General features: G+C 34.9%; 1 protein-coding gene across 1 annotated transcript in view; it reads left to right on the forward strand.

Moving 5' to 3' along the window:
* fam20ca (FAM20C golgi associated secretory pathway kinase a) overlaps nt 1–17160 on the forward strand; it is a 42946-nt gene extending 25786 nt beyond the window's left edge. Inside the window, exons 4-10 of the mRNA XM_087808643.1 lie at nt 11203–11295; nt 13055–13170; nt 14179–14359; nt 14426–14535; nt 14609–14690; nt 15370–15429; nt 15772–17160. Coding sequence (XP_087664769.1) covers nt 11203–11295; nt 13055–13170; nt 14179–14359; nt 14426–14535; nt 14609–14690; nt 15370–15429; nt 15772–16030 — 901 coding nt within the window. The 3' untranslated portion in view covers nt 16031–17160. The remainder of the gene's footprint in view (nt 1–11202; nt 11296–13054; nt 13171–14178; nt 14360–14425; nt 14536–14608; nt 14691–15369; nt 15430–15771) is intronic.
* The last annotated feature ends 3094 nt before the right edge of the window (nt 17161–20254 follow it).

Raw genomic sequence — 20254 nt, forward strand, 5'->3', positions numbered from 1 at the left:
GTTAAAAAATTTAAAAATACATAAAATGTTCATAGACACAAGTATTTTTTGTAAAAATTAAGTATAAGTGCAACAAAACTCTAAAAAATGTTATAGTTTATTCATCTAAATCTTTCAAAGTCTTTTTGAAGGTTTTTATATCTTTATTTACATTTATTTTATTTTGACCATAATAGTTAAACATTACTTTTACCACATGCGCTCAATGTTTGGCCTGTACTGTTCCATTAAAGAGCAACATTAAAGCACCAATATGTAAGATTTAAATAGTGTTTCTGGCGACCCTCAGTGTCAGAACAGTGTAACTACAAAGCCGTAGCTCCTGTGTTGTGCAGGTGTCAAATACCACATACGCATGAGAAAGAGAGAAACATTGGTTGGGGTAAAAATAAATCATAACCGAAACCGAAAATTGTCAAAATGTTGCGCTTTAAAGTCGATCCGATATTTCTACTCCTGCATAAAACATGCTAAATATGTGGGAAAAGTAAGTCTTGAGAACCCGACAATGACGTTTGATTGACAGCCGATGAGTTCTAAATGAGTCTGAATCTCCACTTAGAGTCGCACTCGAGTCTCCTCGCACACCGACGCACACACATCCTCCCGCGGAGCTCGATGAAACATCGGCGATGCCCCGAGGATCCCTCCCACTGTGCATAATCATAGCGGAAAACAGTAAATCATGCTCGGAAAACGACGAGAATAGGCCGAGCGTGAATCTTCTCTCGTCACATGCGGCGACAGATTAACGGTCGCAGCTTCCACTTTTTAACAAGTCTTGTGTTGCTGCAGGAACGATTACCAGGAAAAAAAAAAAAGGGTTTTATGGATCGAGGTCTTCAGAAATAATCAAGTTCATATTTGTTGCTGGAAGTAGTTTTCGCAGACGGAAAAAAAAAAGACCTTATCTTCTTTACGAGGGCGAGAAGAAGAGAAGACGCTTGTGGAGTTTTTTTGTGGTTCAACTTCCAGTTTATGAGTTTCTCGTGGCGAGTTTGAATTTCACGGCACCGTCAGTGAGAGGTGGAGGCTCAAGACGGCTTTTTTAAGGAGACCATCGACCAATCACTGCTCATGGCTTCAGCAAAAAACATTTTCATTTGTGTGATGAATATTTACAAGAAAATATTCTGAGTAAAACCATTGGTTTTTAAGCCTCAACACAGTTGGAACTTTTAATTTTCTTTAATTTTTTTTTTTTTTTTACATGTTTAACAAAATATATGTATATTATTTACATTTTTATATTTTTTTAGTGTTTAAAAAAGCCAATATATGTTTACAAAAGGGTCAATTAACGATTTATTTTATTTTTTTTTACAAATGGGATCTGTCCCAAATCGCACATTTCTCAGAGTGCACTGGTTTACAGTGCACTTACTTGCGAATTTCATACATTTCGACAGGGTAGTACTGTCTCAAATCAAACTCTGCTGCTACACACTAACAGGAAATGACTCGACAGCTTCTTCTTCTACTACTTTTTAACGCTGATTGCGACCAGCCGAACACTTTCGCTGACACTTTTCTCCAATTGAAAGAAGTAATTAAGTTGTGTTTCATTGTGTTATGATTGTTGCGTTGTGTTAAAAACTAGTGTTTTCTCAAGACGTACATCAGTATCTGCTCCAAAGACGTGTCGTCAGTGACGTAGCTTCCGTTTAGCTTCATCTACGTCACTAAGATGGCCGTTAAGGGTGGAAAGTGTTCATCGATCCACACTCAATTTTCTGGCCGTTTGAGTGCACACTAGTGCTGTGTCTCAAATCACATACTTGCGTACTCAAAGTTAGTATTTTTAGTGCGTAAGTGCGTCTCAATTCTTAGTATGCAAAATTTAGTGCGCCATGCACACTAAATTGGCGTACTAACACGCCCAAAAAACTGAGTATGGTTCGATGGACACTTGCTGTGTCTCAAATCGCATACTTCTCTTAGTATACTAGAAGTTAGTATGCATCAGGATAGTGTACGTACTAACTAGTACGCAAACTCTCCACAGACAGTACGTCTCAAATCAAACACTGCTGCTACACACTAACAGGAAATCACATGACAGGTTCTTCTTCTACTACTATTTAACGATGTTTCAACCAGCTGTTTGAACGCTATCGCCACCTGCTGGCAGCACGTTTTGCAACTTTGTAAAAAGAAATAAAGAAAAAATATGAGAAACAAAATATTCACAAGTGGAGAATTTGCGTACTAGTAAGTATGTACACTTTTCTATATACATATATATATTCTAAATACAATTCTGGAATTCCTGTGTTGTTCTCAGTGTTATCTTGATCTTTAAAGTATATACTTTATTGAGTATTGTTTTGATTGTTAAAGCGCTTTGTGACCCTGGTCTGGAAAAGCGCTATATAAATAAATATTACTTAGTTACTATCCTGATGCATACTGACTTCTAGTATACTGAGAGAAGTATGAGATTTGAGACACAGCATAGATTTTCGCACACTGCTAATTGGGTCACACTTCAAAGGTCAGGAAGTTTGAACCTCGTCCACTGTAGCATGTCGCGCTGGCGTTAAACACACATTGTCAATAAAACAGTGAAGTCTCCTCTCAGGGACGTCAGACGCCGTCACACATGAACGTATCTTAACCGAACCAGACTGAGGCTGGACGGAGTCCAAACAAAATGTCATCCTCATTTTCTTTCTCCTTCTTAAGTTAAGCGTCGTTTCCTCCATGTTTAGTGTCAGAATCCATCAATTGTGCGTCTCCACCACCTACGCATCACAACTGATTATTCAACCTCGCAGCAGAAACACATCCGCTTCCTCCTCTTTCATTGAATTCTCTTTCTTAGTAAATCCTTTTTTTTTTTTCATTTCTCCTCGGATTGACGTTTTTAATCTGCGCTTCCTGGAAACCACTTGTTGAGCAGCGTCTTCTGTCACATGACGTTCACATGTTGACGGTGACATGTGTTCTGTATGTTAAGTCAGAGAAGAAGAGAAGATGTTAAGAAGTTAATAAAGATCTCAGTCGTACTGGTTAAAAAAATCAAACTCGACTCTGAAGGACGACCTGCAAGAATTCTTGTGCTCGAGAGAGATTCCCCAAGATTTATTATTATTAAGGAATGAAAAAAGGCTTTTTGTTGAACTTGTAGCTTTTATCTACTCTAGTCGTCTCTCGCTTACGCAATAAAAGAATCTTCTCCTAAGAACTGATCGTATTCACTTGTTCTTGAGGCGAAGAACAGTCGACACGTCGTTTGACTCTCAATGAAAATATTGAACTACAAAGTTTTTGAGAATTTTATTTAGATTTCAAGAAATATTGATGGAAAAAAAAAGGTTTTTCAAGTTCGTTTCTTCAGATATTTTTAATTTCTGAAGATCTTTAACTTCTTCAGAACCTTTTATTTTAACTTCTCAAGATAAAATAAAAACTTTTTTTTCTTTTCAATATATTTTTTATCTTCAAGATATAACTTTTAAACTTCTTGAGATTTTTTAAAAAAAAAGTTCTTTTTTAACTTCTCAGGATGTTTTTGACACTTTTCAAGATATACTTAAACATCTCAAGAACTTGAACTTATCAAGATCTTCTTAAACTTCTTAAAATCTTCTTAAACTCATCAAGATCTTCTTAAACTCCTTAAGATCTTCTTAAACTCCTTAAGATCTTCTTAAATTTCTCAAGATCTTCTTAAACTTCTTAAGATCTTCTTAAACTTTTCAATATCTTTTACTTCTTAAGATCTTTTTTCAGGATATTTTTTAACTTCAAGATTTGTTTCCCCTTTAAATATATATTTAAATTATATATATATTTTTTGAATATCTTGAGTTTTTTTTAACTTTCCCAGATATTTTTCGACTTCTCATGATCTTTTTTTCTACTCATCATCTTCTAAAACTTCTAAAGATCTTTAACTTCTCAAGATCTTCTAAAACTTCTTAAGTTTTTTTTGAACTTCTTGAGATCTTTTAATTCCTCAATATCTTTTTCAACTTCTTAAGATCTTTTTTTTATTTTACATATCAATGTCTTTATTTAGCTTCTAAAGATCTTCTTACACTTCTCAAGATCTTCTTAAACTTCTTCAGCTTTTTTGAACTTCTCAAGATCTTTAACTTCTAGAGATTCTTTTCTCAAGATATTTTTTAACATCTCCTATTAACTACTTTTGAATGACTAAACTTATTTAACATCTCAAATTTCTTGAACTGCTCAAGATCTTTTTAACTTCTTAAGATCTTTACTATTCCTCCTAAGGGCCTCTGTAACATTGAGCTCCTGTTGGCCGCAAAAGACCAGTTTCTGTGCAACTATCACTGGTTAATCAGGAAAAAAAAGTTATTTTTATCCCAATCGGTGAATAAAACCGAGAGTTTTTTGGCCAGAAAAGCACTTTTTTCTCTGCCAAACTCAAATAACCTTTTTTGAAAGTACCTTCAGCTTCCCTGTCCATCAACACCAGCTTCTTCAGCAGAGACAAAAACTCCAACGAAAGCACAGATTTTACTTTTATGGATGATTTTCCAGCCTTTTGCCGACTCTCTTGATCTTTTGCTTGACTTTAAAGACCAGAACTGACATGAACTATGTTATATGAACACACACACACAAACACACACACACACACGCACACTGAGCTCAACACAACTGCTGCACTAGCAGAAGAACGTTGTGTTTCTTCACTATTTAGTTGGTGTGTTGAAGTCGAAACGAACCATATTTCTTCATCCACTTCACGTCGTTCGCTCGATACTTTTAACGCTCTTTGTTCTAAAAGAAAATCATTGCATTTGTGTGTTTTGACATCTAATCGGCCCAAAAATACCCAGGGTGCTTTGCATAATTCATGCCTCGGCACAATACCTGTCATGGAACGTGCTCCCTGCTCCGACGAGAGCTATTGAACAAAGTTAATCTGCTGTGGAAGGATCTATGAATATACGCCGCGCGGCTTTGTGGCCGAAACACTTGTGATTGTCGCGGATAAACCCATGTTTGTTTGTTGTGGCTGACGGTGTGTGTTTTGCATTATAGGAGACGGAAATAAATAATGTTTTAAAATATGTACGGCCTGTCATTCAAGCGAATAAGAAGATTAATCCTTTCATTGAACTAGATTAGCGGCGTTCGGTACCTTCAGTGAACCTGCTGGCGTCACCTGACGCAGGTGAACCAACCAGACGACACTGTCATGGATCTTTCATAGTAACAAAGGTTTATTATTATTATTTTTATTATATTTATTTTATCATGCCCGCCATTTGATACACAACATGAATTTAAATCAAAAGATTTTTTTTTCCTGTCATAAAATGTTGTCTTAGAAAATAAAGGTTTGAAATGTATGAAAAGATCTACATCATTATAATTATAATCAACAAAATATATGACCTTGTTGTATATTACATATGATTATCACGCTTTTTCAACAAAAACATGAAAAAATTCCTGTTTAGTTTTTTTTAAAATATCTATTTCGTTTATACTGAATTCCAATTCCATTTATACAAAATTACCGTTTTGTTTTTACAAAATTCGCTTTTTTTTCACAAAATTTCGGCTTTCTTTTTTACAAAATTCCTGTTTAGTATTTACAGAATTCCAATTTGTTTAAATTAAATTCCCGTTTTGTTTTCATACACTTCCTGTTTCGTATTAAAGAATTCCAATTTGTTTTAACAAAATTCCTGTTTTGTTTTTATAAAATTCCTTTTCCGTTTTTAGAAAATGCCCGTTTCGTTTTTGCAAAATTCCCACTTTGTTTTAACAAAATTTCTGTTCCGTTTTTACAAAATTCCTGTTTCGTATTTACAAATTTACGATTTGTTTAAACAAAATTCCTTTTTCGTATTTACAGATTTCCAATTTGTTTTAACTAAATTCCGGATTTGTTTTTATAAAATTCCTGTTTGGTTTTTGAAGAATTCCCACTTCGTTTTACAACATTTCTGTTTCGTTTTACAAACATTTCTGTTTTGTTTTTACAAAATTCCTGTTTCTTTTTACAATATTCCCATTTCGTTTTTGCAGAATTCCCATTTGGTTTTTTCTTTTCCAGGACTGGCAATAAAGCTGAGTCTACTATTATTCATTTGTACGCATCATCTAAAAGTCACTGCAGCTAGCGCTGTTATCAACTAGCGTAGTTAGCAAGTTTAGCATTAGCATGAAAGTTTTCTTCACTTTACATTAAAGATACAAACAGAAACAATAATCAAGTGTTACAGAGGTGTTGAATTTTAGCTTTACTGACCCTTATTTACAAACTAAAGGAGCAAATAAAGCAAATTTGGGGTGTTTTTGGTGCTTAAGACCTTGGCTCCTATGATCACGTGTCTGTAATGTCACTTAAAAAAACAGTGCGTATGTAACAGCGAGAACAATGTGTTACAGGGAGGTATTTAAAAATGCAAAATGGGTGAAAAAAAAGTTTTTTAAACTTAAGAAAACTATTAAAAAGTGGGTTAAAAATGAAATAAAATAAAAATGTCAATACATTACTAAGGTCACTGGTAGGAATGAGTTGCATAAAATGAAGTACCTGCAGGTGTTGTTGTGAACCATCTGTCGCCGCGGTGATGAATAACTTAATGTAATTAGCATCTATATCAGCAGCGGAGGAATAATGAAGGACGATTGTTCGAGTCCTCGGACGACTCGCTTCAACGATTCTCCAGAAAAGGTTTTAATCTAATCACGTCACACTTGCGTCTATATTTAGAACTCCAAATCTGGATCAGATTATAGTAACATAATCCAGGCTAGACCAGCGGATCCAAGATCATCTGGAATAGTCACCCTTTTCGACTCCAGAACGAATCTTTTCGTCTCGGGATCTGATGGGATCCGCTTCAAGAGTCCGACTCTCTGAGCCCTGATCCCTGATCCATGCAGACAGTGAGTCAGAGCCATGAGGACGGATGAGACGCTCAATTATGGAGGACACTGGTTCCGGGGGTGTTTCCGTCTCCGGCTCTGGTGGCGGCTGATAGTGACCTAGCCCTCGGCGACTTCAAATCTCTGGATGTGGGTTTTTTTTTTTTTTTGAAAGCTCCGGTTTGTGCCCGCAGACGTGGTCCAGAGCTGGCATGAGTCGTCCGGAGAAGTTGAGAGGAAGAGATTCGTGGCGACACTGAGAGTTTGAAGCAGGAAGTTGTGACTCAATTTACTCTAATATTAATCCACTGATTCATTTGTACATTTTTACTTGATTTTCTTTTAAATATTTGGGGTTTATTATCCCCTTTTTAACATTACATTGGCTAATTTTTTTTAAATTAAATTCTATTAAAAAAAAAAATTCTGTCACTTTAACTTAAAAGAAATATACTACTAATACTTCAAACTTAACAACAATTTTTATTTTCAATTTATTTATATTTTTTATTAAAAGTCTCTAAATACAACGATAAGTGTTTTTGTTTTAGGACTAAGTATTTATTACCACTAATAAAAAAAAAAAGTAACTGAATAGAAAAAAAGATTTTGAGGAAAAAAAAAACATTTATTTCAGAATAAAACATAAATAAAAGTTTCATTAAAAATAACAACATAGAATCTTAACTGTACCTTAGATTGATAGCTTGATTTTATATTTTTCGGCTTGAATATTTGTGACGGCCCCTCACAACAGCAACTGGATTAAAATGTGGCCCCTAAGGAAAATGTATTGCCCAGCATTGTAACTGATTACATATGAATGAGGCCCCAATGCCAAACCACTAGAGGGAGCCGAACGTGTCATCGACCTAGACCAGGGGCGTTTTCGAGGAAGTTTGAAATAAAAGCTACTTTATCTTTAGCAAGTTTAACCCAAAAAAAATTAGTTAATGTTTTTATTATTTAAGAACTAGTATTGAATATGTGTGTAAGAAAAAATCCATATAACGATATATAGCTATATTTCTATTCCCGATATTTCTATGGTTGTTCCTACAGTATCGCAATATATCGTATCGTCACCCATGTATCGCATGCAGTGACGTTTAAATTCAATTGAATTGTTCAGCAAATACGGGGCCATTTGTGGCCCTTTGCGAAGATTGGGCCACCTTGGTTCATAAAAAATTGCAATGACCTTCTTAGATAATTATATATAAAAAAGTTGACGGTCGAATTGTATGGAGCTATTTTTGTCTCATTAATATTTGTACCTGTACAGAGTCAGATCTCTGTACAGGTACAAATATTAATGAGACAAAAATAGCTCCATACAATTGACGTTATCCAGGATTATTGAACCTTTTTTGGCCACTAGAGGGCGCCTTTGAGCCAAGAAAGCTTCGTAATAAACTCGTACCAATAGGAAAACTTTTTCTCAACATAACTGGTCAATTTATACAAAGAAAAGATGAATTAACGCGACAAAAGTATCAGCTACAAACATTAAAAAAACACGTTTCAACAACACATTTTATCTTCCACCTGATGATTTTCAGCAATAATACGTTTTTGTAAAATAGCGACAGATAAAACGAACAACGTCAAAATCCTTGAACAAAAAAAAAAAAACAAGCCTATGATTGCCGATATAATTGAAACGACCTTAAGCCGCCGCCTTCATTCTCGTCACGGCGGCTGAAAAGGTTTTTATCCCGCAGTCATTTCCTCTCGCCGTCTTTCATCCTCGCGGCTGCCCGTCATCCTGAGCGGCGAGCGCTTGACAAGGTGCCATTGACCCTCGCCGGCGCAGAAACGATTACTCGCAGGTCGCTCGCCGCCAGAGAAAGAAAAGAGCAGCAGCGACGACGAGCGCGATCTCGCCGTCGAGCGGCAGCGAAACAAAGGTCAAGTGGGGGATTTTTGGCCATATTTGCAAAAAACGACCAATGTGTCAAACTAGATTTTTTCTGTTTTTAATTGACTGGAAGAAGAAGAAGGAGAGGAAGGAGAAGAAGGAGAAGAAGGAGAAGAAAGGAAGAAACAAGACATTAATTGTGCTGTAACTTCATAGAAAGACAGAATTCGTGTTCTTGGAGAAAAACTACTCGGCCGCTCACGTATGCCGTTTTATTTGCGCCTATTTGTTGAGAGTGCAGTTCGAAATTTTGAGCACCTGAGAATATGTTTTGCGCACACGTTAGTGACAGTTTGTATGTAGATTTTACTCCAGCAAAAAAAATAAACAACAAAGAAAAATCTCTTTTACATACAATAAATCTCACTTTTCATGTCCCTGCGCGGCGCGGATCTTCTTTTCACGATCGCTCAACTTCTACACAGCGCTTCCTCGTGCCAACGAGCCAACCAATCACAGAGACCGCAGAAAGCTTGTTTCTGATTGGCTGTTTGAGTTCATATGGCAACAACGTGCCGGGGGAAAAGTGTTGCACTCAAGTGCTGTATCATTAAACCGCTCACTTTAGCAAGAAAAAGTAAAAACGTCGAATGAACAATAGTTTGCACGTTTTCTTCTGCCTGTTGTTCATGAAACCCAACAGCCAATCAGAAACAAGCTTTCTCCAGTCTCTGTGATTTTAACCGCACGCTCAACAATTTTCTCGACTTCTCCCACTGCAACCATCCTCTGTAAATGTTTAGGCCGCAAAAACAAAACAGATCAAGAAAAGTGCCGACTCTGCAACTCGGCTCGATACCACTCCATTTTATTTTTTAGTTTTTCTTATCTTCATGAATCCACGAGAGCGTGTTCAAGAAGAAGTCTCTTCCGCCTCAGAACATCTTCGCTTGTGAGTCACACGTCTTCGGACGTTTGACGATCAGGAAATAATGAGAAGCTCCTTTCGTTCGAGGCTTTTAGGCAGTTTTTTATTCTTCCGTTTCCTCGGATAAAAGCTCCATTAGTCCCTCGCTCGCTCGCGGAGACGACCGAAAACAAATTATTTATCGATCGGTGAACATGTAAAAAAGAAACGGGAGCTTGAACTCCATGGATTTCTCTGTGACGTGGAAGTGAAATATTAGGCGACTTTCGTTCTGGAGACTCAAGACGTCAGATGGAGAAGAAACACTTGGTTCTTCTGCGTTAAAATATCACTTATTGTTAAATAATGGCTTCACTTTACCAGCAGGAACTTTGACCCTCTTTGTAGTTGAAATTATTTTATTTTATTTTTCAAGTTTAAATTGAATATATATACTTTTATTAATTAAAACGAATTTATTGAATCAGGAGAGAGAATCAAATATTGTAATTATTATTATTATTGATTAAACAGAACGTCGTTTTTTTTTTTACATAGTTCATATTTTCAAGCAAATTTTTACTTTAATTTATTTATATAACTATATTTTTAAATTAATTCCCTTATTAAAAGAATATATAATTTAATACGTAACTATACAAAATATTTCCTAAAAAAAAATGTTTTTGTTTTTTTTAATAAAAAAAAATACATTTCATTGTAAATATTTTTTAAATATTTCATAGTCCAAGTGATTTCATTATTATGTTATGTTGCTCTAAATTAAGTATAATATAGATTATTTTTCAAATTATTATAAATATTTTTTTTATAATTTTAATTATATTTATTTGATTCTATATAACGTTGTGTGTATCAGCTTGAGAAGTATAATATAGATCGTATTTTTAATAATTTTATACAATTTTGTTATTATATACGTTTTCTATTATAATAAATATTTTCAGTTTTTCTCTCTAAGTGACCTATAATATATTTTTTAATATATTTATTTTTATATGTGTGTGTGTGTGTGTGTGTGTGTGTGTGTGTGTGTGTGTGTGTGTGTGTGTGTGTGTGTGTGTGTGTGTGTGTGTGTGTGTGTGTGTGTGTGTGTGTGTGTGTATTAAAAGTAGAGAATTCTTCATCCTGCAGAGAAACTAAATATCTTGCTGAGCAGATTTTCAGGAGGAAACCTCGAGTCACTCAATGATTTGATAGAAAAACATGTTCTACTGGTGAACTCAACAAGAGTCAATGTGCTTATTTCACAATTAATAGAGCTTTTATTTTGAAGGGAATTTACTTTTGTAAAGGGATCATTTAGAGAGAACTTCACACCAAACACATTTACACACATTTTTAAGGAGTATATGATTAGTAATAAATACCCCACCTGTGGGATTTTAAACAGTGTTTCTGGCTCCCCCTGGTGACGGATTAGTTGCACTACAATGTTGTAAGTTTCCGTTTTCTGAGCGTACATTTCCTTTAAAAAAAAATTGTATCTTCCTAGAAACATGTTAAATGCTACATATTTTAAATTTCTTTTTTTATTCTTGTTTTCTTCCAGACAAACCCGGGAGCAAGAAACTCCACCAGATTTCTTCTACTTCTCCGACTTCGAGAGACACAACGCTGAGATCGCAGCCTTTCACCTGGACAGGTAACTGTAGCCTGAGAGAAATACTCTTGTTGTGCGTTTGTGTTGTTGGTCTTTTGCAAGAATCACAACACAAAAAACAAGTGTTTGTCAAGAAAGTAGATCAGTGTCGTCAGAATATTGAATTGTTGAATTACATTATGAAACTGTTTTATCCTTTTTAAGAATAACATTATTATTTGAATTATTTGAATTCAATTATGTCTGTACTGAAAGTTTGAATTTAATTAATTTATTAAATTCAATAATTTTAATATTGAAAGGTTGATTTTTATTTTTAATAATTGAATAAAATTGTTCGAATATTTAAAGGTAGAATTTTTCTAATTCAATAATTAAAATGTTAAAAGTTGTTTGTTTTTTATTGAATTATTAAATAATTCGATTACTTTTATTTTAGTAATTGAATCCAATAGCGAAAATATTACAAGTTATTTTTATTGAACAATTTAATTAAATAATTCAAATTTTTATCTCTTTTTTTTTAATTTTGTGATCAAATTCAATAATTAAAATATTTTTATTTATTTAGCAATTTCTTAAAATAAGTCTAATATCGAAATATTTTTTTATTTGAATCATTTAATTCAATGATTCAAATAATAAAAGTTTGTTTTTTATATATATATATATAATTTAGTAACTGAGTGTAAAAATATAAATAATGAAAACATTTGTTTTTATCTTTTGAATATTGAAACGTTAATTTTATCAATTGCAATCATTTAAATATTGAAAGGTTGTTTTTAATAATTTGGTAATTTAATTATATCATTTGATTATTAAAAGGTTATTTTTATTTACTTCAACAATTCAAATATGAAAAAGGTTATTTTTTTTAGTTGAATAATTGAACTGTACATTTGAAATGTAAAATGAGAAGAAGAATAGAATAATAGAATAGAATAGAATAAACGTGTAGCAGCAGCGAAGCTAACAAAACTAGCTAACATAGGAGTTTATGACACAAACATAAAAATAATATCAGGTTTGTTTTCCATTTCCATGCAAAACAGCCAATGTTACGCAACTGTGTATTTTCTCCTTCGTGACTCTCTCACCTTTGGTCGTAATTATGCTAAACACTCGTATTTTCCATATTTTATTCGGAGAATCTTCGGCAGCTTCGGATAAAAAAAAATAAATGATGATTTGTGTTTCTTGGGGAGTCGGATACACAGCGTGTGGGCAGCGAGGGCTGGCAATTACCTCGCAAACATCTCCTGCTCTGAGCCATGTTTGTTTGCGTGGGCGACGGGACACAGTTTTCCCATCAGGGGGGCTTCGCGCCCTCCTTTAGACCGGCTTGTTTTTCCCGGGCGTGTAGAGAAGCCGCGGCTCGGTCGGGTGATGGTGTGAACCGTGGTTTATGAGGACACATCGCTTTCCTTACACACGCGTGACTCAGCAACAGGGGCTCGGACACAGGTGCTCCTTTGTCGCCCGCGAGTCCGACGTACGTTCCTCTCTAAAGGAGGGTCCGGTTACCTTCACCTCGGCCCGTCCGTCTGGAGAGTCGCCGGGTTCGGCCCGGACAACAAACATGCAGAGCGAGGAGCTAAACATGAGCTCAATGGCGCCCTTTGTTCGTGGAGAAAAGAAACCAGAACCAGGAGGAGGACGGAGAACCCGGTGACCTCGCGACTGTACTCTGGAGTTGACTGAAGGCAAACATGACCATAAAAGAGAAGAATCTACAGACGGACAGTGAATGCAACACCTGCTCTTGATCAGTTTTTAAAAACACATGGTTTGTCTGCAGAGTCCTGGACTTCCGGAGAGTTCCTCCGGTGGCGGGTCGGCTGGTCAACATGACCCGAGAGATCCGGGATGTGACGCGAGACAAGAAGCTCTGGAGAACTTTCTTCATCTCACCAGGTGAGAGGCAGTTACCGGAACTGACCACGGGGTGGCGGTGTAGGACTGGGAAAGAGAAATGAAGCGATCTCTCCATGAAATAAAAGTTGTTGTAATTTTTTTTTAATCGGATTATTAACGAGTTTAAATTAATGTTTAATTTTTCTATGGTAACCTTCAGTAACATAAAAGTTATAATGTACGTGTAAAGTGTCTTTGTTATGATTTGACACTTGAAATAAAAGTGAATTTTATTATTAAATGTTAACTTGTTAGTTTTATTACAGATATTTGATTATTAAGGCTAATATTATGTGTTCTTGTTATCCGTTTGACTATAAAATGTAAAAGTTGTTTTTTTATGTTTTATTTTGCTATACTTATATTTTTTAAATAAATTCCAGAACAAAAGTTTTAAAAATGTGGTGATAGACAATAATAAATAAATAATAATAATCATAATGATTATATATTTATATTTTTTTAATAAATTCCAGAACAAAAGTTTTAAAAATGTGGTGATAGACAATAATAAATAAATAATAATAATCATAATGCTTATATATTTATATTTTTTTAATAAATTCCAGAACAAAAGTTTTAAAAATGTGGTGATAGACAATAATAAATAAATAATAATAATCATAATGCTTATATATTTATATTTTTTAAATCAATTCCAGAACAAAAGTTAAACTAAATCTGGTGATAGACAATAAATAAGTATATTAATTAATTAATGATAATAATCAGAATGCTTATATATTTATATTGGACATATTTGCATTTGTATTCTATGTTATTTATTCTTTATTTACTTATTATGTATTAATTGATTATATACTTTACTTGTATACTTGTATACTTTATTCAGTGTCATATTTTGTATAAGTTTCATTGAACAGCACTTTGACAACAAATCAACTCAGATGCGAAGGAAAAAACATTTCTACGCGTGTGAACCGACCAATAACAAACTGTTATATATAACAAATATATATATATAACAAACTCCTTCCCGTCCTGCAGCCAACAACGTCTGCTTCTACGGCGAGTGCTCGTACTACTGCTCCACCGAACACGCTCTGTGCGGCAAACCCGACCAGATCGAAGGCTCTCTGGCCGCCTTCCTGCCCGACCTCAACCTGGCCAAGCGCAAGACCTGGAGGAACCCGTGGAGACGATCGTACCACAAGCGCAAGAAGGCCGAGTGAGTCGACGCCGCCTCGATATCGAGAAGCCGCGAGACGGTTTAAAAGAACCATGTGTTGATCAGGTGGGAGGTGGATCCGGATTACTGCGACGAGGTGAAGCAGACGCCGCCGTACGACCGCGGCACTCGACTCCTGGACGTCATGGACATGACCATCTTCGACTTCCTCATGGGTGAACGTCGCGACCCCGTGAAAAAAACGATAAATCGATGACGCGACGGAACTAAATCTTGTTCTTATTTCAGGAAACATGGACCGACATCATTACGAGACCTTTGAGAAGTTCGGAAACGACACGTTCATCATCCACCTGGACAACGGAAGAGGGTTCGTAGACAAAACTACAAAATCATGAGTCCATAATATGCATGTATCCCATCATGCTTTGCTCTAGTTACATTTGTGTTTACTAGGATAGTCAAAGGAACTGGAGAATAACTCAATTCATTGCAAAAATGTTGGTATAATAGTTTCACCAGACAGTAAGAAAAGAGCACCGAGCTACTTGATCTGTAGGTCATGTGATCGTCTGCGTGTCGCATGATTGGCTGAGAGTAGCTCTGTACTCTTAATATTCTTTATTGAATTTAATAGGCCACAAATTAATAAATATCGGATTTGGAAAAAGATTAAAAATATATTGGGATTAGCATAACAAACTATGTGTAAAAAAAAGAAATAAAATACATTTTGAATTAAGGAGAAAAAAAAGAATAGAATAAAAATTATATTAAAAAAACAATGTAAATATTCAAACTTTTAAAATTTTCATACATTCAACATTCTGACGTCACTGAAATTCTTCCATATAAAGCAAAAAAGGTTTCATTCATGAGCGTAGAAGAAACTGCGCGTTCGTTTTTGGCGCCCCCTTCAGGTCAATAGATGGAAAGAAAATCGCAATCAGGCGAAATGAAGAAAAACCTTTGATTCTGAAAAAATATACATCCTTGATAGAATATATTGTATTTCACGGTAACAATTGAAGTGTTTTTTTCTTCCGCAGGTTTGGGAAACACACTCATGACGAGATGTCCATCCTGGTTCCTCTCAGCCAGTGCTGCAGGTCAGAACTTTTTATATTGAATTAAAAAGGGTACAAATTCAAAACATATTTTCTTGGTTTTAATTAAACTCTATGTGTAAAAAAAAAATACTACATTTATTTTGAAAATATTTGAGTGTCAGAACATTTCGTGTTTCTTTCTTAAATGGAATATCAGTTTTTATTTGTGTGTAAAGATGTTGTGTAAATGTTTAAAAAATATAACTATCCTAAGGATAGAGCCGTTAAGATCAGAACTAAAGTAGTAAAAATCAGACATCAATTGCGGTTCCTGAGTCTGCCACCAGAGGTCACTCTTTCTCTATTTATTTTATTTCTGACTCCTCGTTTCTTTGGCTCCAGGATAAGAAAGTCCACCTACCTGCGACTGCAGCTTCTGTCCAAAGAGGAGTATCAGCTGAGCTCCCTGATGGAGGAGTCCCTGCTCAGGGACCGGCTGACCCCCATCCTCATCCGGCCCCACCTGCAGGCCATGGACCGGAGGCTCCGGCTGGTCCTGGAGGTCCTGACCGCCTGCGTGGAGAAAGAGGGTTACGGCGGCGTCGTGGAGGAAGATTTAGTCGGCGACACCAGCACTCAGAGAGCGCCGGGGCACAGGTAGTGAGGCGGGACTCGAACACTGTGGGGGACCAAGTGGACGCCTCAAGGTCGGGACGAGACCACAGGTCCTTCCCGCCCCCCCCCCTCCTCCAAGTTTAAGATGAATTCAGTGAATTCAAAGACGTTTCCTCAACGAAATGCAAAATATGAACCTCTTGTCGGAGAAAAATCACTCGTCTTTATCAGTAGTGCTAAACAAGTAGATCACCTGGGTGAAGGTGCGTTCGGAAACTTTAATAGTTTTGGGGTGAATGTGTGGAGTAGATATGTGAGGGTCACAGTTGCTGCCGTTCAGTTGGTTTAAAAGGTTGATTTCACACATAAAAATGTTAATTTCACACACAAAAACGTTAATTTTACACACAAAAACAGTCCGATCCGCCTTCAGAATACGAACACTGGATGCTAAAAAAGTGCAACTAAAGTATAAATTCATGTAGTCTGGTCGTCCCACACTGGCCAGGATTTGAACCCAAACCCTTCCACACCATAGACTTCGCTGCTAACCACCATTTTTGATGTGTGTTTGATTCTTAACTACACAAATTATAGTTTCACGTTTGCCTTATTCCTCATCAGCGGAGAGAATCCATTCGAAGGTTTTTCTTTTCAATCATTTTCTTCAAATAAATAATATAACTTTTGTACTTCTAAGCCCAGATCCACTGACCAATCCAAAAACTGATGTCATTTTTAGCAACACAACCCTAAAAAAATCATTCTACAATTTGCACTGCTGTGTTTTTTTTATTTTTTATTATTTCCTGCATCCAAATGAGTATTTATTAAAAAATCTTTCAGGAGTAGCGTTGGATTGTTTTCTTAGGTGTCGGCTTGATTTCAAGATAACACTCTTGAATGTGTGGCGGGCGACGACCCCAAACTAATGTTGGTGTCTGCGGTGGGGAAAAAAAAAAAAAAGAAAAAAAAGAGGTGCTTTCGGTTTGTTTTCGACGGTTTTTGGGGGATGATTCTATTTTTCTGTCGTTTCTTTTTACTGGTGTAAATATGTGATGAGCTGCGCCGCACAGTGGTTCGCTTCTGTTCTCTGCTCTTGCATCGTTACTGTGAAGATCTGTTTACTAAATGATTCAAGTGTGCAATAAAAAAAGAAACAAAAAAAAAATAAAAGGCGATGCTGGTGGTTTTTAAATGTTACGCTGTCTGTGGTGCTGAAACAAGAACGTAGTAAAAAAAAAAGGTGCTGGCCATGGTCCTGAAGTAAAAAAAAAAAAAAGTGCTGTCCCTGGTTCTGAATTCATTGCGCTCAGAAGTTTTGTGTTTAAGTTTCTTCTATAAACATTTCATTTATTAACACGTTTAAGAAGTTTTTGCCTTCATGCGCCATACACGTCTTTCTCCGTTAGATGGCGCCCTTGTTAAGCAACTTTTTCTGTGTCATTTTCTCTTATATTTTTATTTTCCTTTTATCTATTTCTGTATTCGATCAAGTATCCCGGTTTTGTCTGGAGTCATTATTATATGATCATTTTCAAATTGAATTTAAACCCTACAAATTAAAAATGATTGCATTTATAAAATGTATTTTTTGATTATTTGAATTAGAATTATATCAAACTCTAAAATTGTTTAAATACTAAAAAATTTCAATTCAATTAAAAATAATAATTAAAAAAATATTGATAATGAAAAATAAATCAACATTTCAATACGGAAATGATTTAGAAAAAAATATATATACACAATAATTAATCAAAAACGCTAAAATCAAATATTAAATTGAAAATTGTAATAATTTAATTATTTAATTTAATAATATTAAAACAGCCATGGCTTTTTATTCAATTTTTCAAAAATAGTAAAAACGAATTCAACTTTAAATGTACAAATATTAAATTGAAACAAAAAGAAAAAGGTATTAAATCCTTGAAAATAGTTTTAATTTTAAATAAACATTTTAAATGAGTGTTTCGTGACTGTTTCTATCGAAAGTTTAGTTTTATAATTATAATATCGTTTTATTTTGAAGCGAAATAGATCGTGTTGTTGTTTTTCTACTCAACGGCCACTAGATGGGGCAGTACCCTTCCCAACATGAGTGACAATAAACATTTAATTATTAAAATAAGTTTGAATTTCTGTCTTAAAAACTGTCAGGGTTTATTTTAAACTAATCTTCACGGATGTTGACGTGGGTTCGAGGCGTCCCTCTGCGGGTCCATCCCAGCGCGTCCTGCTCTCCTGCCTGGCAACAGTTACTAACACCATGGTCCTCCCGTCTCCATGGCAACAGAGCCATCCTCTCCCCTGCATCACATTGATTGAAGGTGCACCGGAGCCGACGTTGACCCTGACCCTTGCCCTCCCCCCGCCTCCCCCACGCTACCCCCGGAGTGAACTGGAGAGGAAGGTTCACCTGCTGCGAGACAATCTCTGCGACTGAAGATTAGATTTTTCATTTGAAGAGAGATTCACCAGAGAATCATCCAGAAGGAAGGGAATTAAATGATTATTATTAATATTGAATGATTTGATATAACATTTCAAATGAGATTTTTTTCGATTGTAATGTTGCTATTTTTATTATTATTTTTATTTTTTGGAATGTTTGCATTCAATCATTTTGATAAGAAAAGAGCGAATTTGTTTTGTTTTTCTAATAATTGAATTAAATCATTACATTATTTTGCCTTTTTTTAATTAAATAATTAAAAAATATATATATACTTTTTATTTGTTTGTTTGTTTTTTTCACACATAGAGTTTTCTATTATAATTCAAATAATTAAATACAATATTTTTCAATTCGTAGCTTTTTCAATTCAATATAAAAATGTTGTGAGTCTACGAGGTCATGTGATCGTCTGCGCGTCGCATGATTGGCTGAGAGTTCCATCAAGTAGCTCGGTGCTCTTTCGATGTTGTCTGGTGACGCTTCTATACCAACATTTTTATATTGAATTTAAAAAGGCTAATAATTTAAAATATATATTTTTTATACCTTTAGTTTTTGAATTATTGGAGTTAGAATTTAAAAATCTTGTTAAGTTTATTTGGGAAATATTGAAAGAATTACATTTTCAATTATTGTTAAAATACCTTAATTAACAGAAAAATGTATAATAATATTATTTCATCAACAAAACAAGTCAACCTTATAATATAGAAATGATACAATTAAAATAAAATAAAATAAATTGTTGAATCAAATTATCCGAAATTAATTTTCGATGCTTAAAAAAAAAAGAATTGAATTAAAACCGTTTTAAATTTAAAAAAAAAAATTGAAATGTTAAATCCCAGAGGTAAAGGGAAGTAGAATTAGTAGTTTTAGTTGTTTAGTGTCAAGGAAGTTCAAGTCAATGGTTCAGTTATTGGTTCAGTTATTGGTTCAGTTATTGGTTCAGTTATTGGTTCAGTTATTGGTTCAGTTATTGGTTCAGTTATTGGTTCAGTCAATGGTTCAGTTATTGGTTCAGTTATTGGTTCAGTTATTGGTTCAGTTATTGGTTCAGTTATTGGTTCAGTTATTGGTTCAGTTATTGGTTCAGTTATTGGTTCAGTTATTGGTTCAGTTATTGGTTCAGTTATTGGTTCAGTTAATGGTTCAGTTAATGGTTCAGTTATTGGTTCAGTTATTGGTTCAGTTATTGGTTCAGTTATTGGTTCAGTTATTGGTTCAGTTATTGGTTCAGTTATTGGTTCAGTTAATGGTTCAGTTATTGGTTCAGTTATTGGTTCAGTTATTGGTTCAGTTAATGGTTCAGTTATTGGTTCAGTTATTGGTTCAGTTATTGGTTCAGTTAATGGTTCAGTTATTGGTTCAGTTATTGGTTCAGTTATTGGTTCAGTTATTGGTTCAGTTAATGGTTCAGTTATTGGTTCAGTTATTGGTTCAGTCAATGGTTCAGTTATTGGTTCAGTTATTGGTTCAGTTATTGGTTCAGTTAATGGTTCAGTTATTGGTTCAGTTATTGGTTCAGTTAATGGTTCAGTTAATGGTTCAGTTATTGGTTCAGTTATTGGTTCAGTCAATGGTTCAGTTATTGGTTCAGTTATTGGTTCAGTTATTGGTTCAGTTAATGGTTCAGTTATTGGTTCAGTTATTGGTTCAGTTATTGGTTCAGTTATTGGTTCAGTTATTGGTTCAGTTAATGGTTCAGTTAATGGTTCAGTTAATGGTTAGTATCAAACTAAATACTAGTTTAATCAAAAAGTGGTCAATAGTCTCAAAGTTGGTCTCACAGGACGAGAAAGTGTGGTG

The sequence above is a fragment of the Callionymus lyra genome, chromosome 15, assembly GCF_982586985.1.
Source record: "Callionymus lyra chromosome 15, fCalLyr1.hap1.1, whole genome shotgun sequence".
Lineage (NCBI taxonomy): Eukaryota > Metazoa > Chordata > Actinopteri > Syngnathiformes > Callionymidae > Callionymus > Callionymus lyra.